The sequence below is a fragment of the Anser cygnoides genome, chromosome 16 (assembly GCF_040182565.1).
Source record: "Anser cygnoides isolate HZ-2024a breed goose chromosome 16, Taihu_goose_T2T_genome, whole genome shotgun sequence".
Taxonomy (NCBI): domain Eukaryota; kingdom Metazoa; phylum Chordata; class Aves; order Anseriformes; family Anatidae; genus Anser; species Anser cygnoides.
Window position 1 is genome coordinate 1980681 of NC_089888.1, and position 21877 is coordinate 2002557.

The 21877-nt window shown below is 53.1% G+C and overlaps 1 protein-coding gene across 2 annotated transcripts; it reads left to right on the forward strand.

The window, feature by feature from the left end:
• Nucleotides 1-1534: 1534 nt before the first annotated feature.
• Nucleotides 1535-19026, forward strand: TCEA2 (transcription elongation factor A2). 2 transcript variants are annotated; one of them, XM_066978209.1, is made up of 10 exons: nt 1537-1741; nt 4254-4316; nt 4987-5092; nt 6528-6618; nt 12683-12816; nt 14243-14299; nt 15051-15205; nt 15534-15680; nt 18013-18084; nt 18714-19026. In XM_066978209.1, the coding sequence occupies exons 1-10, from the start codon at nt 1673-1675 to the stop codon at nt 18720-18722; spliced, it is 903 nt and encodes a 300-aa protein (XP_066834310.1). In that variant the 5' UTR covers nt 1537-1672; the 3' UTR covers nt 18723-19026. The 2 variants fall into 2 exon arrangements, with proteins under 2 accessions (XP_066834309.1, XP_066834310.1); XM_066978208.1 differs by lacking the exon at nt 18714-19026 and having other exon boundaries at nt 1535-1741; nt 18013-18703.
• Nucleotides 19027-21877: the final 2851 nt, after the last annotated feature.

Consider the following 21877-nt stretch of genomic DNA (forward strand, 5'->3'; position numbering starts at 1 on the left):
GCTCCCAGGGACCTCCAGAGGGTCCCCTCGCCTCCTCCTCCCTAGCAGAGTTGGGCCTCTCCAAAATGGCACCCCCTCGCTCCCTGGCCAGACCCTGCCAAGGGATGGAGGCTTTCCAGATGCTGCAAAGGCTCCAGACTGTGGGTTGGAGCGCGTCTGCAAACATGGGGCCAAGCCAAGAAGTTTCAAGGTAGCGCCAAGCGTCACGCCAGGGAGAGGGCCTGTAGCTCAGGTTTGGTCCGGGGCCACCGCTGCTGGTTTGTGGACGAATTTAAACGTTCGTCTCGCACATCTGGGGAGCAGCTCTTGCTCGAGGGGCTCCCAGACATTTGTCCAACTCAGCGGGAGCTGCCATAAAGAACAGCAAAGCCAGTGGCTTTGGGTACCGAAAAGGCAGTTTTGGGGCACAGCCACCCAGCAGTTTTAGCACCAGCCTGTTCAGTGCTCCCCACCTTTGTGTGCTGACCTAAACTCCGTGACTTGCAGGGCTCAGGGAAGTGGTTGAGTCACCATCCCTGGAGCTTCTTTAAAAGACATTTAGATGTAGAGCTTAGTGATACGGTTTAGCGGAGGACTTGTTAGGTCAGAGGTTGGACTCGGTGATCTTGGAGGTCTCTTCCGACCTAGATGATTCTGTGGCTCTGTGGCTGGGGCTGAGCTCAGGGAGCCCTGGTTCCCAGCAGCTAATCCTGCAGTTTATGACCCTGTGGAACAAATATCTGTTCCTTTAGTCGATCCCAGCCAGCAGCTATTTACCAGCACAGGCAGCAGCAGGCAGGAACCGGCACCCAGCGCTCGCTGGGGCTCTTTGCATTGCTTCTCCTTTTTCCTTTCCCCTTGACCCCTCTCCAAACCCCCCTGCCCGGCTGTGCAGGAGGCAGGGAACTTCTCCTCCTGCCGGGAGCCGGCTGGGGACAGGGACAATGTTCTGCCGGCCCCAGGAGCCGGCTCCGCGCCGCTCCCCCCGGGGCCACCCGGGCGCTGCGCAGCGTGCGAGTGCCACCTACAGGGGGGCTCCGGAGCCCGGCCTCGTCCCCCCCCGGGGCCGTGCTGTGCCCTGAAGCCCCGAAATGTCTGTTTTTAAACATGGGATGGTGTTTACGCGGCCCTGAGGGAGGGCAGCAGCGGGGTTTCAGCTGCGGGCGTTACTGGTGTGGTGGTGGAGGGGGTGATGGAGGTGTAGGAGGTGTAGGACGTGGTGGCAGTGGAGGAGCTGTTGCCCACAGCCCCAAGGGACGCCTGAGGGCCGGGCCCACACCCGAGCCAGGCCAAGCGGCCGGCCCAGCCTGCGGCACCCCCGAGCCAAACGCGCTCGGTCCCCGCCCGCTCGCTCAGCCCCGAAATGGCGGCGGGGGAGACACCGCGAGGCTCCCTCAGCTCCGGGACCTGCCACAGCCCGCGGAGCGGGCGGACTACAACTCCCAGCGCGCCCCGCGCCCACCGCTCTTCGGGGGGCATGCTGGGAGCTGTAGTCCCTTCGCACGGCCGCAAGCAGGGAAGAGGCGGGCGGGAGCCGCGAGGACTACAAGTCCCGGCGTACCCCGCGCGCCGCCCGCCCGCTCCGGACTGCGGTACCGGGGCTGAGGTGGGCACCGGGGCGCCGCCGCCGGCTTCCTCCCCCCCTCCCCCGGTCCCCCCGTCCCCGGTCCCGGCCGCCGCGGGGAGCGGAGCGATGGGCGGGGAGGAGGAGATCGTGCGCATCGCCCGGCGGCTGGACAAGATGGTGGCCAAGAAGAGCGCGGTGAGTGGCGGCGGCTGGCCCCAACCCTCAGCCTCGGGGAGGGGGGCGCCTCCTTACCCCCCCCACCCGCCGCCGCCGCGGGTTTTGGGGCGGGGGGGCGGCTGTCCTGAGGGGAGCCCCCCTCCACCCCGGCCCCGTTGTCTGAGGGCATCCCCCGTCCCCAACGGCCACGCCCCCGCTCGGTTTTGGGGGGCCCTCCCTTCGCTGCGAGGCCCACGGTGATGATGGTGGGGGCACAGAGCCCCCCCCCGTTACCCCATTACCCCATTACCGTTGGGGCGCAGACCCCCCCATTACCGTTGGGGCGCAGACCCCCCCCTTACCCCATTGCCATGGGGGCGCAGCCCCCCCCCCCCCCATTTCCCTGGGGGCACAGACCCGCCCCCACATTACCGTGGGGGTGCAGGACCCCCCCCTGTTACCCCATCACCCTGAGGATGCAGACCCCCCCCCCATCACCCTGGGGATGCAGGACCCCCCCGTTATCCCATTACCATGGGGGCACAAGACCCCTTCCCCCCCCCATTTGGGGGCACAAGACCCCCCCCCCATTACCATGGGGGTGCAGGACCCCCCCCCAGTTACCCCATTACCGTGGGGGTGCAGATCCCCCCATTACCATAGGGACACAGACCCCCCACACACAATTACCCCATTACCCTGGTGGATCAGACCCCCCCATTACCACAGGGATGCAGACCACCCCCCCCGTTACCCCATTACCATGGGGGTGCAGGACCCCCCCCCCCATTACCATAGGGATGCAGACCCCCCCCCATTCCCGTGGAGTTCCCCCTCCCCAAGCTGGCTGCAGGGGGTGCCCCCCTCACCCCCACCTCTGCCACCGTGCTGTTCGCTGCCCGCTGCTGAGGGGGGGCTCCCTGCTCCCCTGTGCGGGGCTGTGGGAGCCCTTCAACCCCACGTTGCACCCCCACGTCTCGCCCACCCCCAGCTCAGCACCCTGGCGAGCATCCCCAGCCCTCCCTCCCCATCGCCTCGAGTAGGGGGGGGACCCTTGCGCATCCCCCCCTCCCGGGGCTCTTTGAGTCGTTCCCTGGAGGAAATCCCGAGATTTGGGATTAGGGAACGTGGTGTTTGGGTTACGGGGCGCCGGGTGCGGCTGCGCTCAGGTGAGTTTCTGGGTGCTGGGCTGCAGAGCAGGTGAGCGGTGGCACTCGTGTAGCTGTTGTAAGGTCCCAGGGACGCGTGCCGGGGCTCAGACACAGCCCGTGATGTCTGCTCCTGTCGATGGCTTCGCCGAGAAAGAGGCAGCTTCTTAAAACGAGCGGTGTGCGACCTTTCCTCCTGGTTGGCGTTTCGTCTGGTGCTGAGCCACCGCGTGTTCACTGTCCGCCGGCTAATTTGCAAACTCTTCCTGCAGGGCGGTTGCCTGGAGAACCCGTTTGTCGCTCTAGTTTTTGTGCGGACCCCCGTTTGCTGCCGTCGGCCCAAGCGGCTCCATTTCCGATAAGGGGATCGGGAATCCGCCAGGTCGTTTTGGGCGTGAAGGGCTGGATTTAATGCAGTCTGCCTCCTTCCTCTCTGGGTACTGTGCGGAGTGAGTTGCTGGTGTGCACACTGACAGCTTTCCCTTTGCTTTGGTGTTCTCAGCTCTGCTCTGTAGGGTGGCTGGCTGGCTTCCTGCAGTGGATTGGGAGCAGCCCTCCTGCACGGGGAAGACAGTCTGGCTGTCAGTGGGGCTCCTTCGTGGCGCTACAATCCCGGGCCCTGTAGGTCTTGCACTGCAAACGGGCTTGGAGTGGTTGGTGTTTGAAACGAGCTTTTAAACGTGAACGCTGGAAAGCCTTGTTTGATAGAAAGGGAACAAGGGGAAGGAGCCAGCTGGATGGAGACAGGCGTATTCCAGGCTGAACTGCCGCCGAGGGGAGTTTTGGCTGGTGGTTCTCTGCCGTTTGTCTCTGACTACCAATTTTAGGGATCCACAGATCGACCGGTCGGGTACGTTCTGCATCTGGGTTCCTGGATGCAGAGCTGCTGCGGGGAAGCCTCGTGCGATGAGTTTCGAGTGAGCGGCTCCTTCGCTTTGCTGCTCGAGGGGCTTTGCTCCCGGTATCACCCCTAGTGCTGGGCAGTGATCTATCAATAGAACTACTAGGACGTGGCTACGCTGAGTTTCGTGTGGTAGAAAGAAGATTCCTGCAGCTCTGTCGTGACTTTGAGGTTTAGGTGGGTTCTTGCAATTCTGCCCAACTGTTTTTGCAGACTAATATCATTAATCTAGGCCCGCAAAATAGTTTGTTAGTAGAATTGCTCGTGCAAACTGAGTGTGTGCTGAGGGGACGGCTCTGATTCAGAGTGTATTTTTCAGGTGTTAAAGAAAATAAACTTGTCATGTAGAGGTAATGGCCTGATGCTCAGTAGTCTTGAAGGTGTTTTAAGGAAGGTTTTCTGCTTTCGCTTTGATTTCACCTTTCTGAATTTATTCCCATCGTGTTAAATTTCTTAATTAAAACCTGAGGCACTCATTCTCAGTATCTCTCTTCCTCTCCAGGATGGTGCGATGGATTTACTGAAAGAACTGAAAAGTATGCCCATGACTTTGGACTTGCTGCAGGTGAGTTGCACACTTAGGGTACAAAGCTGAAGTCTGCCTCTGGACAAGCACAGCATGCTGTTTACGTGGGCTTCCTAGATTTCCTCTGACTCTTTGCCTCTCTCAAAGCATCAAAATAAGCATTACATCTAGAAAATAGTACTGAACCTGCGCTTTGGACTGGCAATGGGATAGCTTTGGGCCACAACGTGCTGCCTGAGTTTTGTGTGTAGTTGGTCAGACATGCGGGTAGCTGCTCAAATCCTTTCAGGGATCTCCAAAAGGGAAGATGAGATTAAAGTAGCAAACACAAAGGGCAGTCGGGGAAGTTCTTTAAGTCTTTGTGATGGTGATATTCAGGACACTGGGGAGGCGTGAAGAGAATAACAATTCAGAGATTAAGATATGCATCTGGGATTTTTTCACTCTAAACTAGAATGCTACTTCCAGGTGTGTAGAGGAGGCATTTGTGAGTGATGCCTAGCTTGGATGCTTAGCTTGGGATCAATTTTAGCAAGCCAGGGTCAGTCATCTTGTTCTTCCAGAGCTGTAAGTATCTAATCACTCTGGAAGTGCTCGGATGCTACATATCTCAGTCGTTGCTTTGACTATGTTATGGTTATTTCTGATTTCAGTTAGTAACAAATAACGAATCTGTTCTTGAATGATTCATCTGAATGTTCACTTGCAGTCCACCCGCATCGGCATGTCAGTAAATGCACTGAGAAAGCAGAGCACAGATGAAGAAGTGATAGCGCTTGCCAAATCGCTCATCAAGTCTTGGAAAAAACTTCTCGGTAAGAAAATCATCGTGTTCCTGTCAGATTCAACTTGCAGAGGCGCTGTGTTTCTCAGGAGAACTTATGGATCGATTTACATGGAACATTCTAGCAATTCAGCCTGTAAAATTGCACTGTCTTTTCAGTTTCACCTACAGCCATGCATAGCTCTAGATTGCATTCCTGTTGTCAACCCAACGGCTAGCTTTTCCTGGAAAGAGCATTGAAAGCTTAGGGCTACTCTTACTGTGTACCTGATCATACAATAATTAGTAGCATTAGTTGTAGAAACAATATCTGTACTCTGAACCCTCCACCCCCATTTATGTGCTACGTGGTATTAGTGCAGCGTGCACTGTTGACCTCTGCATCAGCTTAGGAAGAGAAAAGCTGGAATGCATTTTGGGTGATGAGTTGGGGAAGGATTTTAATTTTACAACTTGCAGACAAATTCACGTTGACTGTTCTCTGCTGAGGAGGCTTTCGTGGTGATTGACTCTGATAAAACAGAAGCTTGTAATTCTCTCTGAGTAATCCTGTGCTCATATAGCACCAAATGTCGAAATTAGTGGTAGAGGGCTTACAGTTATTGTCTTAATGATTACATTTGTGATAAAAGACTGAGGCATCGGCAGCGCTGAGTTTGGAAGGACAGCCATACATGTGTCCTGCTAGCAAAGCAATATTTTCCAGTCTATGCCAGTGGCAAAGTAGCCCCATGTGAAACTCAGACGCTCTTTACGCTGACTTCTTGGGCAGCAGTGCGTAACAGGCACGTGACGAAGTGTTTGAGGCTAAGTGAAGTGTATCTGCACCAGACAAAATGCTCCCCGTTTTAACAGACCAAATGAGTTAGCAGCAGTTTTCTTCTCCCGTCTGGGACTGTCCTTTCCACGCTGGGGCTGACGCATACTGCCTGGGCTGAGGCAGTTTACCTCTGGGTCGATCTTGTTCTGCGGTGTAGTGAAAGTCCTCTCCGGGGCTGTGCTATCGGCAGCGCCTGAGACATGCAAGAAATTGTTTTCCCAGAAGGACTAGCCCTTACTGGCCCTTCAGATGTCGTTGGCTTGAAACGCTGCATTTAGTGACGCTTTACAGAACTCGATCCAATACGTGCTCAGCAGCCAGGGTCTCTGAAAGGAACTTTTGTGATGAGGCACGTCTTGTGAGGAAGCTTATCTCTTAAGGAGGGAAGGTGATTGCTCGCTGCTCTCTGGTTTGATGGGGAACGCTTTTATTTGATTTAGTCTCTACTTAGAGGCAAGTAAAAGGTCTGTCGGAAAGCACGGGAGGCCCTGAAGGCCTGCTCCTGATTCTTTTTGTAGATTAATAATTTATGTCAGGCCAAATCTGTGGTCTTAAGACACCGTTTAGTGCATGCAGGGTTGTGGGATAAAAAACGGTTCTGAACCCTTCAGCATCTGAGCTTGCTTTTTCTTTCTTTTGAATATAGATGCTTCTGAGGAGAAAAGTGAGGAGAAAAAGAAAAGCCTGTCCTTGCCAACTTCTTCCTCAAAGGACACCGGTAATTCAAAAGACCAAAGGTAAAGCTTCCCTTTAGCCAAAGATGATACCGTTACCTAACCTGAATTTTCTGCTGCCATCTTACATTGATTTTTACTTCTAAGTGTCTGAGCTGGGGATTTTGTGTGTTCAAATTCCTGGTGAGAAGCGCCAGGAGTCTAGGCTGCTTCAGGGGTGAGCTGCATGGTGTTTTTAATAAACTGAACTGTAATGCAGAAATAAACATCAGAAAAGATGGTGGCTTTGGTGATTTTTTGCTTTTATTCATGACTTTTTGTTTTTCTATTGTTTTATGTTTATTTTTTATTAATAAAACATTTTTGTTGCATTTTTACATTTTTTTTTGCCTGTTTCTAACTTGGAGCTCTTTAGCATGAAGGCTGTTTTTGGCCTTTGCAATATCAAGTGATGGATGGGACTGACTCATACATTGCTATTGTAAAACTTCCATTTCTTTGTCCTCTTCTCAGCAAGTCCCAGCAGAAGTCCTCTTTTCAATCTGGACTGGTGTCCACCCCTCTTGCAGGTCTGCTGCATGCTCGTTCCTTGCCACGCGCTGAGTGTTGCATCCTCTTCCCACTGTCCTGTACATGCTAAGCTCTTGAGTGGAGGCAGTGTGATCAAAGGGGAGAGGGCGAATGTGATTTAAACCTTTGTCCTGGACCTCTTCCAGAGGCAAGAGGCTTCCCTCAGCCTCAGATCCCAGGAGGGTGGGTCCTTCGTAGGTTTGGCACTTAAAGATTTAGCTAGCTTCCTAAGTTTGCCAGAAGATTTAGAGTATTAAGGCTGTAGTTTCTGGTTTGCAGACTTCCATGTCTGCAGCCTGTCCCCTGCTGGTCGCTTTCTTGTCACTCTGTGCTTCGATCCTCCTCTGCTTTTTTGCTCAAACCTCCCAAGGCTTGTTGTTTCGGTGTGAGCCTTCTCACCCTTCACAGCTCTGCACGGGGCAGGTGACGGAGAAAGCTACCGATGCTGAGCTATGAAACTTTAATTTACGTGCCTCTTTGGCTACCTCACCTCTGTAAAATGTGGAAAGGGATTTGCGAGGTGTTGCAACGAGCGTTTTAATAAAGGAGACTTCACAGCTGGAAGAACCGAGCCTTGTAATGACGTAGCGCAACATGAGAGCAGGAGCTGTTCAGTTCTGTGTGCGTAATGCGTCCAGTGGCAGTACTGATATAAGAGCAGCAGGATGGGATTTCTTAGATGCTGTTTCCTCTCGTCCTGTTGAGAGGACGCAAGGCTTGGAGGCCACAAAGCAGCCAGTGATAGCTGAGAAGGGGTTGCTTTGTAAGCTAATTAGCCTGAGCAGTGCCACCAGCTTTGTGATGCAAATCCCTTCTCTTTATGATCCTTACATCCCATAAAATTGCAGACTAGCGCTCCCTTCCCCAGGGTGCAGGCAGGAAAGATCTGTTGTGTGAGTAACCAGGGTGAAAACCGAGTCAGTTGCTGGGGTGAGAGCAGTTGAGCCTGTCCTTACTGGGAAGGGGAGGCAGCTTTCCCTCCAGCTAAGGCCAGAAGCTGGAGTGGAAGCACTTGTGAGCTGCTCCTGCTGGGGAAAGGAAAGGGCAAGCGTTACAAACTTGGCTGGTAGTGCTCGAGCCAGGAAGCAGTAGTGCGCTTCAAAGAGAAAGGGAAGCTCCCGATTTAACCTTCGCAAGATTGACCCCGGGGAGTGCGGAGCCGGGAGGGAAGGAAGGAAGCGTGGTGCATCCCCCGGGTGCAGTGGCAGCAGACGCATCACAGGCAAAACGAGGTGGGTCTGCTGGGAGGCCTGAAGTAATTTTACTCAACGGGATCCTGGCTGTAGGCAGAGAGGCAAAAGCCCCACTCTTTTCTTAGGCAGACAGCCTGGGGGCTGCGGGGTGGAAGCAACAAGCTTTATGGCTTGTGCTGCTACCCTTCCGCTGTGCCTCGAGGGTGTGCTGCAGCTGCTGCAGTTTTTCCCGTGGTGCTTTCTACATATTCATCCTCCAGCATCTTCTGAGTGGCAGAGCATCCCCTTGGTCGTGAAGGATAAACAGCAGCAAAGGGAGTAACTTAGTACGGACCCCAGTGGAAGGGGCCAGTCCTGGTGCTAGGCTGAGCCAGGCTTTCTTCACAGCCCAAAGTGGTTATTCTCCAGTGCTGCAAAATGAACTGCTAATCTGCCTTGGAAAAAATATATATATATATTAGCAGCAAAGCTTTTTGGCTTTGCTTTAAAGTGCAGGCTATGATGGGGAGGGGTCTGACCGGCTGCTCGGGGGATGCTTGCTGGTTCAGCTGAGGCTGCCGTCGAGACAGCAACGAAATCAGTTTGCATTCAGATCCTACAGCCGCTGAGTCTGATAGATTTTGGCTGGGCCTTCCCCTTCTGTCGGGGAGGAGAAACTCGAATAGCTCTTGGCCTGAAATTTGTCTTTGCTTTCTGGAGCACAGATGCAGAAATCCCTCTGTAGGGGCTGGCGCTGCTAGACCTGGAGGCTCCGAACCCGCCAGTGCGGAGCTGGCACCTGTAAAATTATCTGCTGCACTAGTGTAATGCAAAGCATGCCCCGTTGGGCTCTAGTAGTTTAGACCATTAGCGTAGCCCGTTTTAATGGGCTGTGTCTAATGTCTCTGTGCCTGACAGCAGGAACTTTTCCTTTTCCAACGTTCTCTGAAGGTTTTATTAGGCGATTTTGGATCCGTGGCCTGAATTCAGCTCTTCGGTGAGATTTTCTTCTAGTGCAGCGCTGAGTTCTGTTTGTATCCATGGCTCTCGCTCTGCCACCATTTTGTTCCAGCATTTTTATTTTTTATTTTTTTTTTGGTGTGTGTGTAATCTTTTGTTGTCTGGATAGATTTACAAGCTCCCTCTCTTGTCGAACAGGAACAGTGTGAACCACAAGGATTTCCTGAAATAAGTCTTCTAGGTGTGTTTGAGGTCTATTTCCCAGCGATTCTAATAATAAACTAACTTCTGAAACTTAATAAATAACTTTCAGTACAGTTGTTGGCATGTCTCAGGAGTCTTTCATCTAATTCATGAGTGATTGCTTGTCATCTCGGGGCACGTATGGGCATGGAGGCAAATTCCTTTACTCATCAGCTAACAGAAGTGGAATAACCATGCAACTGGTCTAGCTTTTTTTTTCCTCCTTCAGGGAATAAACATTTAATATTTAAGTCAATATGGAATATTTAAGTCAGTAGCAGTTGCAGATGGAACCTTCCTGAAAGTCAAGTTGTACCTGTGTAAAGAGTGGTTTAAAAACCTGACTTTTAAGTGTCGAAACTTAGTATCCTGGCTTTATTTTCCTGCATGTCAGAGTGCTGGCTGGTTATCGCTGCTTTTTTTTAAGCATTCATTGACCTTCACCCCGTATTACTTCTGACGCTTACAAGAGTTCACACCAGTATTTTACTCTGGGAGACCTTCGTGTCACTGCCTGGAAAACGGGACAAACTTAAAGCTGGAAGAGCTCTCGGGAAAGTTTCTTCTGCCACCCCTTCCTAGGACAAGGCGATCTCTGCCCAAGCTGCTCCCAGCAGGCCTTTTTCTAAGCTGTTTTTTTGTTTTTTTTTTTTTTGACGGTCCCAAAAAATCATCCGGGTAAGGTATTTCCAGAGTTGCCTTTGGCAGGCTCTTCTAATTCGTAACTCACCTTTACAGTTTGAAACTTACTCTTGATCAAAACCCATCTTGCTTAAGACCTTTGCTTCTTGTTAAATTTTTACGGATGCAGAGGGTTTTTCCTGCGCTCCTCCTTTGGAACAAGCCTTCAAGCATTTCAGCACTTGTCTCCTCAGAGTCTTCACTGCTGTAAACCACTCTAATCCTTTCAGCGTTTCCTTTTGTTGGAGGTGTTTTCTAGGCTTTTTGCCTCTTCCCTCGGGAAGTTTCATTTTTCCCAGCTATTTTGTACGAGACCAGCCATCGTTTTCGGATGAGTCTTCCCGAGCTGTGTAGGATTTGCTGCGTTCACCCCCGTGTGCACACCGCCAGCCGTGAGCTGTGCGTAGTTCCCTAGGCACAAAAGTACCTGGCAGCAATTTGTACGATCCAGACGAGATCAGCATCTAATTGATTATTTGCAAGCTAAGTTTACTTTTTTTTTTTTTTGTAATACATGCGATGTAAATCCTGTCGAATGTTTTTAGCTTTTTGGACACCCCAGGAAATCTGTTCAATAGCCTCATGCAGTGCTGACCAGTAAAACTGGATGATCAACAAGCCTTCTTCAGCTGCTGGGCAAAGAGAAATGCAGTAAGCCCACAATGTAATCTCCCTTGGAGTCCTTCTATTTCATCTGAGCAAGAAATCAATCTTCCAGCTGTGCCCTGACCTGAGCAATTGGCTGAGGGTGCACTGCTGAATGCTCCTGCAAAGGGCCCGAGGAGGTTTTGAGCTGTGACAATCCGGTAGTGCTAACGATGATCTGAGGGCTTTGAGGCACCCCGGAGCCAGCCTGGATTTGAACTTGGCAGCAGCCGGGGCTCCTGGGCCGAGTCCCTGAAGTTGTCTGGCTCGCTTCGTACACCTGCGGATTCAGAAGGCTTCCAGCTTAGCACTGCTCTGCTGCGGGCTAGCTAATCCCTTCTGGGACAGTGCAGTGGAAGTCCCTGCTCATGAGAGATTTATTTTTGATGGCAAAAACTTGGAGGCGGTGCCCCAGCTTCACAGCAGCTGTAAAGCCACTTGTCTCTCGAGATGCTGCCACTATGGCATGGGTGAAAGAAATACCAGGGCTTCTTTCTTTTTCTCCCTGTTTGTCTCTTGCTGCATTGATGTTACCCAGACGTTGGCAATAAATAATGTGCATTTTATGGCCCGAACACCAAAGTCAGAGTAATCTCAGCTGAAAAATTGGCTGTTCTACTGCCTAGATTTAGGGGTGGGGGGGAAGGAAAGCTCCATAAAATCATCTGGGAATCATAACAGCCCAGATTTTTTTTTTTATCTGCAGCAATTGCAGGGCTAACTAACCCGATGTGCAGATGTTAGGCTTTTACGGGCAGGATGTTTCAGCATCGTGGGTATTCACCAGGCTGAACTGCTCGGTGAAATTACTCCTCTGGCATGCCAACCTGGGCCTGTGCTGCACCAACCTGCGGCATCACGCGGTGGCTGTGTGCCCTCTGTCTCTCCTGGCAGGTGACCCGAGCGATGCAGTCACAGCAGGCAAGGTTTGCGTTCCCCTGCCTGTGCCTACAAGTGCTTGCAGGCAGAAAATGAAGTTCTTTTTGCAGGGGAAGTAATACTTGTTAGTCCCGTGTTAGCCTGGCACCTGCGTGAGCTGCTTGTGGTTGTGTAGGGATGCTCCTGTGAGAGATGAGCAGACAGAGTCTTGCCAGATCACAGGAGAAAGGAAGATCCCCTTATGTGTTTTGCTGCGTTTCTTTCGGCGTATCAGAGCTGAAGAAGCCGTTAGCTTTGTTTCCCTTTGCACAGAAGCCCCTTGTTCTGGAGAGGCTGGGGTAGGCTTCTCCGATTTCTGCCCCGAAGGCAGCGTGCTGCCCTTCTTGGTGCTTAGAGAGAGCCAGGGTGTTTGTTCTCTTCTTCCTGCTGCTGACATTAATAGCGAAGGATGCGAGATGAGGAACCAATTCTGGTACCTGCTGAGATTAACCTTAGGGTGGCTTCTGCTTGCTTTCTGCTGAAAGCATTTAAGGACGGGGTCCTGCAAAGCAAGAGAGGAATTCGGCACCGTGATCTGGGTGCTGCGGTCCGACTGAGGGCGTGCTGATGCTCTCAGGAGTCCTGAGCCCGTTTGATTTACCGATGGTGTCCGATGGCTTCATAATGTTTTCACTTGATGCCCAGTGGTCTGGCAGACGTGGTCCGCGTTCAATAACAGGAATTGGTCAGCAGGCCTGCTTCGTGGATTAAACCTCCAGTCACAGCCAGCAGATTCCACAGGAGAGCTCGTGTCTGGTTTGATGGCACTGGCTGCTGTCTTGCGCTACGTGCTGGTTTGGGGCACGCATCTGCACTGTTTTCCTCTGACTGGTTTTGGGTTGTAATTAACAGGATGCTTGGCCACATGCCTGCTGGTCCCTTCTCTGCCCTCGGTGACCCGAGCTGAGGCATTCTGACAGGTGAAGTTTCTCTTTCAGCTCCAACAAAAGGCAGGAGCCTCCGAAGACCCCGACCACTCCCAAAATCACCACCTTCCCTCCGGCGCCCGTCACCTGCGATGCTGTCCGCAACAAATGCAGAGAGATGCTGACGACAGCTCTACAGGCTGATGGTGAGTGCTGGGGGGAAACCCCGCGTTGCTTAAAATACTTAAAATATTTCACAGCTCCCGGTGCGTTCTGCCAGAGACCTCTGCGTGTAGGTCAGTGCCAAGTTCGGCACTGTTTGGTTTAGCCCCCCGTCACCCTTTTGTCAGGCCGGCTGGCACCACAGCATCTGTAGATACGTGGATACGGACCTGGCTCGTGCCAGAGGCATGGTAATTAAGAACACGGGGTCATGTATGGTCTTCTGTTCCGCAGCCTGCGGTGGGCGGGTCTGGCCAGAAGTTTGATCTCCAGGTGTGCAGGTGTTTGCTTCCCTTTCCAGGTCTCAGTCTTGCCTGATTGCTGTAGAGTGAAGCTGTCATCTCTGCTTACCCCTGGGGCACAAAGCGAAGCCGTAACTCACTGTACGGAATTTGTCGGTAATGGTGCTCGTGCCAGTCGCCTCCTGCACTTAGATTCCCCCTGCCCGCGCAGACTGGAGCTGCTTAAATACTGGGGTCCTCTGTGGATCTGGGATGGAATAGGTTCTGCTTGCACTCGTGCTGTGCCATCTAAAACAGGCAGCTGCAGGTGCTCAGCATCTCTGGCGGTCAGATTTTGAACACCTCGAGCTGAACACGTGCTCGAGTCCGAGCTGCAGATCCTTTTGGAAAAGGGGGATCTGCCTGAGCACTGCAGAGTTTTGTTAATTTGAAGCCAGGGAACGTAGACAGCAGATGGTGAAGTTCACAGAGTCGTTCTTCCTAGCCTTCCTCTGCGTGCGTGTTTGTATATGCTGCATTAAGTACTCTGTGTAACTCCTAGAAAAACCCTTTCCGTAGGAAGCCTGGGAAGTAGTGCCCTCAAGTCTGCTGCTAAGCTCAGCCCGGTTCTGCACCGCTTTCCTCTGCTCGGTGGTGGTGGTTACCATACCCAGTGTCCCAGCTCATAACAGTTTTTGCACTCTGGTGCTGTTTAATTGGCAAGAAGCAGCATGTGAAAGAAAAGGGCAGATGGAACCCTGAGCTGAGAAGAAAAACGAAGGCTTGGTTTCGATGCTGCCTGTCAGGCTCTGTCAGATTTGGTCTGAGCGGAGCTACTTCTCGTTGACACCAATATCTGAGGAGAATCAATTCCTTCCCGGTTGGTTGCAACTATGGCAAAAATACATTGGATATGGGAAAACTCTTTCTGTGGGGCAGGTTCCTGTTAGCTTTGTGTAGTCGTGGTAGAGAGGCAGAGGGCACAAACTGGCTGGATTTGCTTCTTTTCATCACTGCTCTTTTCAAAAAGGTCGGAGGGTACCTAGAGCAAAGGCCACGATGCCATTTGATGGAAAGAGCACGTAAATCAAATTAGCGAGCTATCTAGATTTTTGTCTCAGAAATGCTGAGCCCAGGGGCCCCGTGCCTGGTTGGAAAACCTTGACCTTCTGTTCCTCTTGTCTTACAGATGACTACGTTGCCATTGGCGCTGACTGCGAGCACATAGCAGCCCAGATTGAAGAATATATCCTTGCCGTACTGGGCTTCCTCAAGGGCCTGCACGTCTCCAGGCCATGAATTGAACGAGCTGAGAGGAGAAGCGGGGCAGGCTGGCTTTGTGTAAAGGTTCTGATGCAGCTCTGCTCGTCGGGGCTGTCAGGTTCCGGCTCTGCTTGGCTGTGTCCTGGGGCACGCAGGAGCCACCAGCAGTGCTGGGAGCTCCGGGCAGAGCCTTGCTGGCGTGACTGAGACAGAGATTTCCTTCCTGTTCACACCATCGTGGGCTTGTACGTCCCAAGTTCCCCTTCCTGTCAAAATACTATTTCCTGCTCCCAGCTCTGCTTCCAAAGCTGTCCTGAGCCTCGCTCTTGAGAGCAGTGTGCTCACAGGGGGTAAAAGAAAGGGGGAAGACAGAGCAGCAAGTGTGGAGCTGGGTGTAGGTTGTGATAATTGTGGAGCTTGCCTTGGCGTGGTGGCTGTGGGGTGCAGCTTGGCTCTCTCTGGAGCATTTTGTGCCTGCCTTGCTGCGAGGAAGAGCAGGTTGAAGAACCGGAGCCTAACTAAAAATAAAGATTATTTCTAGCACAGTGTAAAAGCCCCTGGTCTCCGGGATCACGTAAGTCTGTTCTCAAATACAGTGTTAATTTCCCAGAGCAGAGACTGTCTTTTGCTTCCAGCACCATCGTCTGTGTCCTGGCAGCAGTAACGCTCCCTGTAGGTGTAGGGTGTGGTTGGAGGCTTCTGGGTTGGCTGGAAAGTCCTTGACTGCCGCGTACGCATATACCAAGACATCAAGAACACCGACATGAAGTACAAAAACCGCGTGAGGAGCCGCATCTCCAATCTGAAGGACTCCAAAAATCCTGAGCTGAAAAAGAACGTGCTGTGCGGGGCGATTACCCCTGAGCAGATTGCAGTGATGACCTCGGAGGTGAGGAAGGCCGAGCAGGGTTGGTTTCGGACGGGGAACGTGTCGTATGAATGAGCTTGAAGCAAGTGGCTGGTCTGCGCGCCAGGACTGCAGATTTCTCAGCAGCTGCTGCCCGAGTGCACGGGGAGGAAACTAGCCGCGGGGATTGCAACGTGGAGAGCAGTCTGTTGGGGTGTCAGCTCGTCACAGGGGTGGGCCAGTAACCAAAACCGAAAGGCTTTCTGTCTTAACACCCATCTGTTAGGCCCTTCTGTCCCCTTGGTTCTTTCCACTGCGGCGGGTGTGGTGGTAAAACTGGACGGATGTGATTTTATTCCTTTTTTGAAAGGAAATGGCCAGTAACGAGCTGAAAGAGATCAGGAAAGCCATGACGAAAGAAGCAATTCGGGAGCATCAGATGGCCAAGACAGGAGGGACGCAGACTGACCTCTTCACCTGTGGGAAGTGCAAGAAGAAGAACTGCACCTACACCCAGGTTAGTCTTCCTGCTCCTACAGCCTCCACAGCACTGACGTCTGCACGGGACAAGATCTGTCACAGTCCTGAGCTCTTACTGCTCCTGGACAGGCCATGCAGCTTGGCAGAAATTTTGCTGCTGATAGAGAGAAGCTTTTTGCGTGCTTGGGGTCCTCTAAAATACAGTGCTGATGCTTTTGCATACATCTTTCGTTGGAGCTTGTGTAACTTTCTTTGGTCATTCGTGCAAATGCTGCTTTGCATCTGGAAGAGCAGGGATTTGTGCAGCACCAAGGAAGGTTTCAAGAGCATGTCGTGCTGCTTGCTGAGCAGCCTGGGAGAGCTGCACGTTGAAAGCAGGTGCTGGGAATGTGAGGGTTCAGAGAAGGAAGGAGTGGGTAGCGTAGAGGAGAGAGACTGCAGAAACTGAGGCAGGCACGTTGAGGGTATTAAAAGTGCAAATCAGGAACGTAGATAAGCTGCGGCTGGACAGATCCCAACTTATTTAAAATAAAACACGAAACAGGTGAAATATCAATAAGGAACAAATGAATCTGGTGTGAGCAGGCAGCGGCGATTCCTTCCCCTTGCGGGACAGCTGCTGGAAGCCTTGCACACTGCCAGTGCGTTTTAGTTCCCGTGTTCGTGCCAGGCATCTGGAGATAAATGTGCCTTTGCTGTGAGTCAGTGTTGCAGAATGTGCAGATCCCCAAAAATGCACCAGCAACCACGCGATTGCTACTGCGTTTGCCGAGTGGGTGCGCCCAAAAGGCGCGTGCAAGCGCCGAGTGAAACCCCTTGGCGTGCTTGGATGCGATGTGCAAACACAGAGGAGAGCCAGGCGGCCGACCGGGGGTTTTCCTTCGTCTTGCATCCCGCAACGCGTCCCACTAAGTCCCTGCCTGAGCTGTGCTGCTCGCCTCGGCAGCACGTGGGCCCCGAGCTTTGCTTGTAGTGGGCTGGAGTCCGACTGCTCAGAGCCGGGGCAGGTCCCGACAGCATCTTCTCAGCAGAAATATCGGAAGAAAAAAATGCCTTTTTTGTATTAGTTTTCCAGAGAAGAAACAATCACCGGTACTGACATGTTCTACATTTCAAGTAGGTGAACTGGCATTTGTGAAAGCGTTCAGAGCCAGGCAGTAACATCGGGTGAGAATTACAGAATTTAGCTATCCAGCGTGCTTGCAAAACATGTTTAGTTTGCATCATGCAAATGCTATGGCTCTTGCACACTGGGTAATTACACATGTAGATCACCATAATTACACTCGGCATAGTTCTGCTGTCTGATTTGCGCAGGGAGTGCCAGTATTTTGAGTCCAGACCTGGTGTCTTGTGGTACTCAAATGCCATGAAAATCTGATTTTTAGCAAACCATGTGTTTCTGGCGAGAGCCAGCCAGAGGCAGCCGTCACATCTGGGTTAAATATCGGAGTTCCTTAATGGCTCAAACACAAACCAGACGAGAAATGTGCAGAACCTGGTAACCCAGAGTACGTTTCTGGGAGGCCAGGACAGAGGACTGGGTCTGTAAACGGGAATGGCTTGAGTGCTTTTTTATGTGTTCCTGTGGAGCGTGTGCTTGATGGGCTGAGGGCTTTGCAGTCTCCCAGCCAGCTGCGTCCATCCCCGCTCGGGGCGCAGCACGGGGAGGGCCCGGCTGTGGGGACGTGCACCGCCAGAGCCACCCACAAAGAGCGGGCAGCACAGGGCTCAGGAGGGAAGTTGCTGCCCCAGACGAGTCGCTCAGATAGCGTAGGGCTAGAGATCAGAGCCCGAGCTGCCCCGTTGTGCGATTCTTTGAGGAGATGTCGGGCTCTGGCAGCAGTGAGGTCCTTGAGGATGCTCCAGGCCAGGGCAGCAGTTTCTCTGCTGTAGGTGTGTGTGCCGGTGCCCTTCACGGGCGCGTTTTTGTGCCTGGTGGGGCAGCCCTCCGGTTCCTACCAGTGGCCTTTCAGCACCAGATGTTCAAACGGCTCTGGTCTGTACCCGCTGTACCCTGGGCACGCTGGCAGGCAGCTGTCGATGACACTGGCTTAATAGGTTGTAATTTATACAGGCATTTCCAATAGAATGGGAAGCTTGGCTTAGCTGCAGGATTGGGAATTCTCCGAAGAGGCGGAGACCATGTGTGTATATGTGTAAATTTGTGTGTGAAACAATAACCAGATTCATTTTGCAGGGAGGCTCCTCGTGCTCTCCCAGGCCTTGGTGTCCAGATGATTTCTGACAATGTGACCAGATGGCCAGCATAAATCCTCGGTGGCTAGAGGGACGAGGAGCCGCTTTGTGAGCCCCGCACTGAGGCCACATGCGGTGCTCAGCTCTCGTTTCCCTTGTGTCCTCCCCAGGTGCAGACCCGCAGCTCCGACGAGCCCATGACCACCTTCGTCGTGTGCAACGAGTGTGGGAATCGCTGGAAGGTAGCACACCAAGGATATTACTGGCACTGAGGGGTGTTAGGGTAGCTGTACCCACGATGCTGCAGATGCTTAGCTGCTGTCCTCAGAGGTGCTTGCCAAACGCTGACTGGCTCTAGCGAGTGATCTTTCCTCCCAGCACAGAGGCAAGAGCTCCTGGGTTCATCCCATCTCTGCAGACCAGCTGGGGCCATGTCTCACTTCCACATTCCCCATCTCCTTCCTCACATCCCCGCTGCTGCCATGACCAACTTCACAGTGCTTTTCTCGCTCCCTCTGCCACCCAAGAGATGGTGGTGATGACATCGTGTAGGATTTAAAAAAAAAAAAAAAATGCTCTTTTATACTGTGTGCAGAGCTTGGATGTGAGCAGAAATCTCCCTGTTGATGGTGAGCGGAGTTGGCACCACTACAAAGTGCCAGAGCCACAGCTGAGAGATTCGAATGGGAGCTCTGTTTAGCCCCTGCTGCAGGGGCTGAGCCCTGCCTCCGCACAATCCCCAAGCCCTTGCCAGCTTCCGAAACAAGAACTGTCAGCCGGATTCCTATCTTCTAGGCAGCAAGCGCATGACCTGCAACTCCCCTTGGTAGTGAGGCTTTCTAATCAGGGTTTAAACTCCCTTCTCTTGCAGTTCTGCTGATATGTGCCATGGCCCGAGAGCGGCAGCCAAACGCAGATCAGAGTGCAACCTCCATACGCCAGCTCCCACGGCAATTGTGTATTGTGTCCCGAGTGAGTTTGCATTGTCACGCGCTGAGAGCAGCTGCGGGGAGGCCTGCCTCTCCGCTCGGGCCTTGCTGGAAAGCCGCTGTTGTGGGCTGACGGCGTGGCAGGAGAGCTCACTAAACACACTTAGCTGTTATTTTCTCATCTTAAGCGAGTATGGTCACTTTTTCTTCAAAACTAATATTAAACATTTGTCAGTTTCTGACTTTTTATTTCAACCGTGTGTGTGCAGCGCTTTGCATTCGCGACGCGGGGCCGCGTGGAAGCTTGGCAGGGAGTCAGCGTCCGGACGGCTGGGAACTGCTCGTTGCCTGGAGCACCAGAAAGCAAGAAGCTGCTCGTGGGTGTACCCTCGCTGCACCAAAGGTAGCTTCTGGTCAGCCCATAAAACCCTTGAGCCAAATCCTGGGGCACTGGGTGGCAGTACTGGCCTTCCTCACCTGGCTGAGGAGATCGTTGATGGAATGATTTGGGGCAGGGATGAGGTGCAGCTCTCCAGCTCCGCTGGACATCTGTAGCACTCGTGATTATGCACGGCGATGCAGACCTTGTGATCTCGTGCCTTTAAACGCCAACGGCATGGGATTGCTGCACAGAGGAGCTCGAGAACATCGCTCTCCGCATCGCAGCAGCCTGAAAGCATGGACACCAGCCACCAGGAGGAACACGTTGTTGGTTTGGAGGAGCAGGAAAGGGAGGAAGGTGTGCCCGGCCCAGCAAAGGTTCGCATTTCCTAGAGCTCCATCCCTCTGTGGAAGGGAGACTCTCGTAGCCAAGAGCTCCCTTGGCACCCAGCTGGGCAGGAGGGGCCCAGCAGCTCGTTGCTGTTCCTGCTGACTGAGCTGCACCCCTGCTCCCGATCGCTGTCATGCGGGGAACCTGGGAGCAATCAGTTTTACACAGGGAGAAGCCTTCGGTAAAGGAGGTGGAGGGAATCCACAGGCCAGGGGGAGCGTTGTGACCTTGCGGGGGCCTGCAGGATCGGGCTGTTGGTAACCACAACCTGCTGGGGAAACTCTTCCCTCACAACAGCTTTTGGTCTGAGACTTAATTCCTCTTCCCTTCTCTTCTTTCCTGGGTTTCCTCGCCTTTGGCTGGGGTGGTGCAGCATTCAGGGGACCCCCACAAGATCTCTGAGCACGAGGCTGCTGCGGAGCTCTCCTCTGCGCTTCAGCTCTTTGTGCTCCCGAGCAGTACAGGAGCGTTTGCAGTAACATCTCCTACAGCATCGCTCCCCCGTTCCGGAGTGAAAAACAAGTATTTCCACTGGCTTTTCAGCATGCCAGACAGCAGACATTCACCAGAGACCTTGGAGATGCTTAGAGGGGAGTAAGCAGCCACATGAAAGCAATGGAAAACGTGCTCGCAGGCCCTTTGAGGGCTGTGTTCCTCTCGAGGCAGTGATCCCAACAGGATCCTTTGCTCAGGGCTTTCACTTTACGGGGTGTAGCCAAGTCTCCCAAGAAGGAAAAGATTCAAAGACGCTGACAACTTGTTAAGCCTCACGAGTCTTGCGGCGGATGGGATTATTCGAGCCAGGCTTGTGAGGGAACAGTGTCCTCCCAGTAATGCTTAAAAAAAGCTTCAGGATCTAAACCCAAAGCTGGCCAAGGCACTCTGGCTCGTGCACTGTGAACAGGAGCCAGCTAATTACCAGTTGCTGTTGCTTTTCTTCTTGTATTACTGTAAGGAGGGGAGTTAAGCTCGGGTGCAATTTGCTGACAGTCCCGAATTGCACGTGGAGATGCAGAAACAGGAGCTCCTCAAAAGCTGGGGAACAGAACCTGGTCCCGTGGCATCTTCCTGTGCCTTTTGCTCTACCTTCTGGGACAGGAACAGCTACGCACCGATGGCAGTCCGGGAGGGGGAAGACGTTGGGTAAAGAGGTGTCTCAGCGGGAAAGATTCCCTTACAGGAAACTGGAAAGCAGCAGGATTGTGAGCAGGAGACGAATTGGGGTCTGCTGGGCTGAGACCTGCGGTGAGCGGAGAGGGTCCGACCCCCTGCCGTGCTCTTGAACGGCTTCAGGGATGCTCAGCCTCCAAACCCTGCACCGAGCAGATTCTGAGAACGTTCTGCAAGTAAGGAAATGAGGCAAACCCAGACTCAGAGGTAAAATCTCTCCAGTGCGGGGTCCGAGCTCTGCCCTGCTCCACTCGCTTGGCCGAGCCCCTCGTTTGGCATCGCTCGTTGGCGCTGCCCCGCTTGCACGAGCTGGGAGAGCGCCCCGGGCAGCGAGGCTGTCGCTTTGCTGCTTTTGTACCCACCACAAACATTACCTTGGGTTTTAAACGGCCGCTGGGAGCAGGATTTGAGCTGCCGCCCGCTGCGGGAGCCCGGCTGCTGGGGCTCGCAGCCTGCCATCGCCTCACATGTTGGGAAGGACCGAATTAATAAAAAGACCGACATTCCTGAGCAAACGAACTATCCCTGGTCTCTCTCAAAAATCCGTTTGCTTGAACTGCGTTTCCAGCTTGGCAAACAGAGCCGAGTTTACTGACATGAATTTCCACACAGTCGCACCACTAGGAAGGAAGGAAACAAACAAAAAGAAAAGCTGGGAATTTTTTTTGTTTGCTTAAAAAATATCTTCAATAAAAAGAACCAGTGCTTTTTTTTTTTTTTTTTTTTTTTTGAAAGGGGTGAAGAGAGAAAAGGGAGAGGATGAACGTGGAGCCCCGGGGCTCTTCTTGGCCAGGAGGAGCCAGGGCTGTCGCGGTGTGACTCCCCGAGGGGCACGCGGGTCCGTGGCCAGCCGGGGCCGCGGCGCTGGCTTCGGTTCAGCGTGGAGGGCAGAAACGTCGCGGTGCCGGGAGCCGGGGCTCCAGTAAACAGCTCCTCAGGCCGTACAGAAATACACGGATCTTATATATCTCCCCCGTGACATTTCCCGTCGCACGTGGAGCCCTGCCTGGCCGCTGCTGCGTGCCCGGCGCCAAGCTCCCCCCGCGGGACGAGGGCAGACCCCCGTTTGTTGTGCTGGGGGAGGCGCAGGATGGGCAGAGCCTTCGTTTTTGGGGTCCTGGTGCCTGCGGGTTTCTGCAGGAGGGCAAATTCACCCGCAGACCG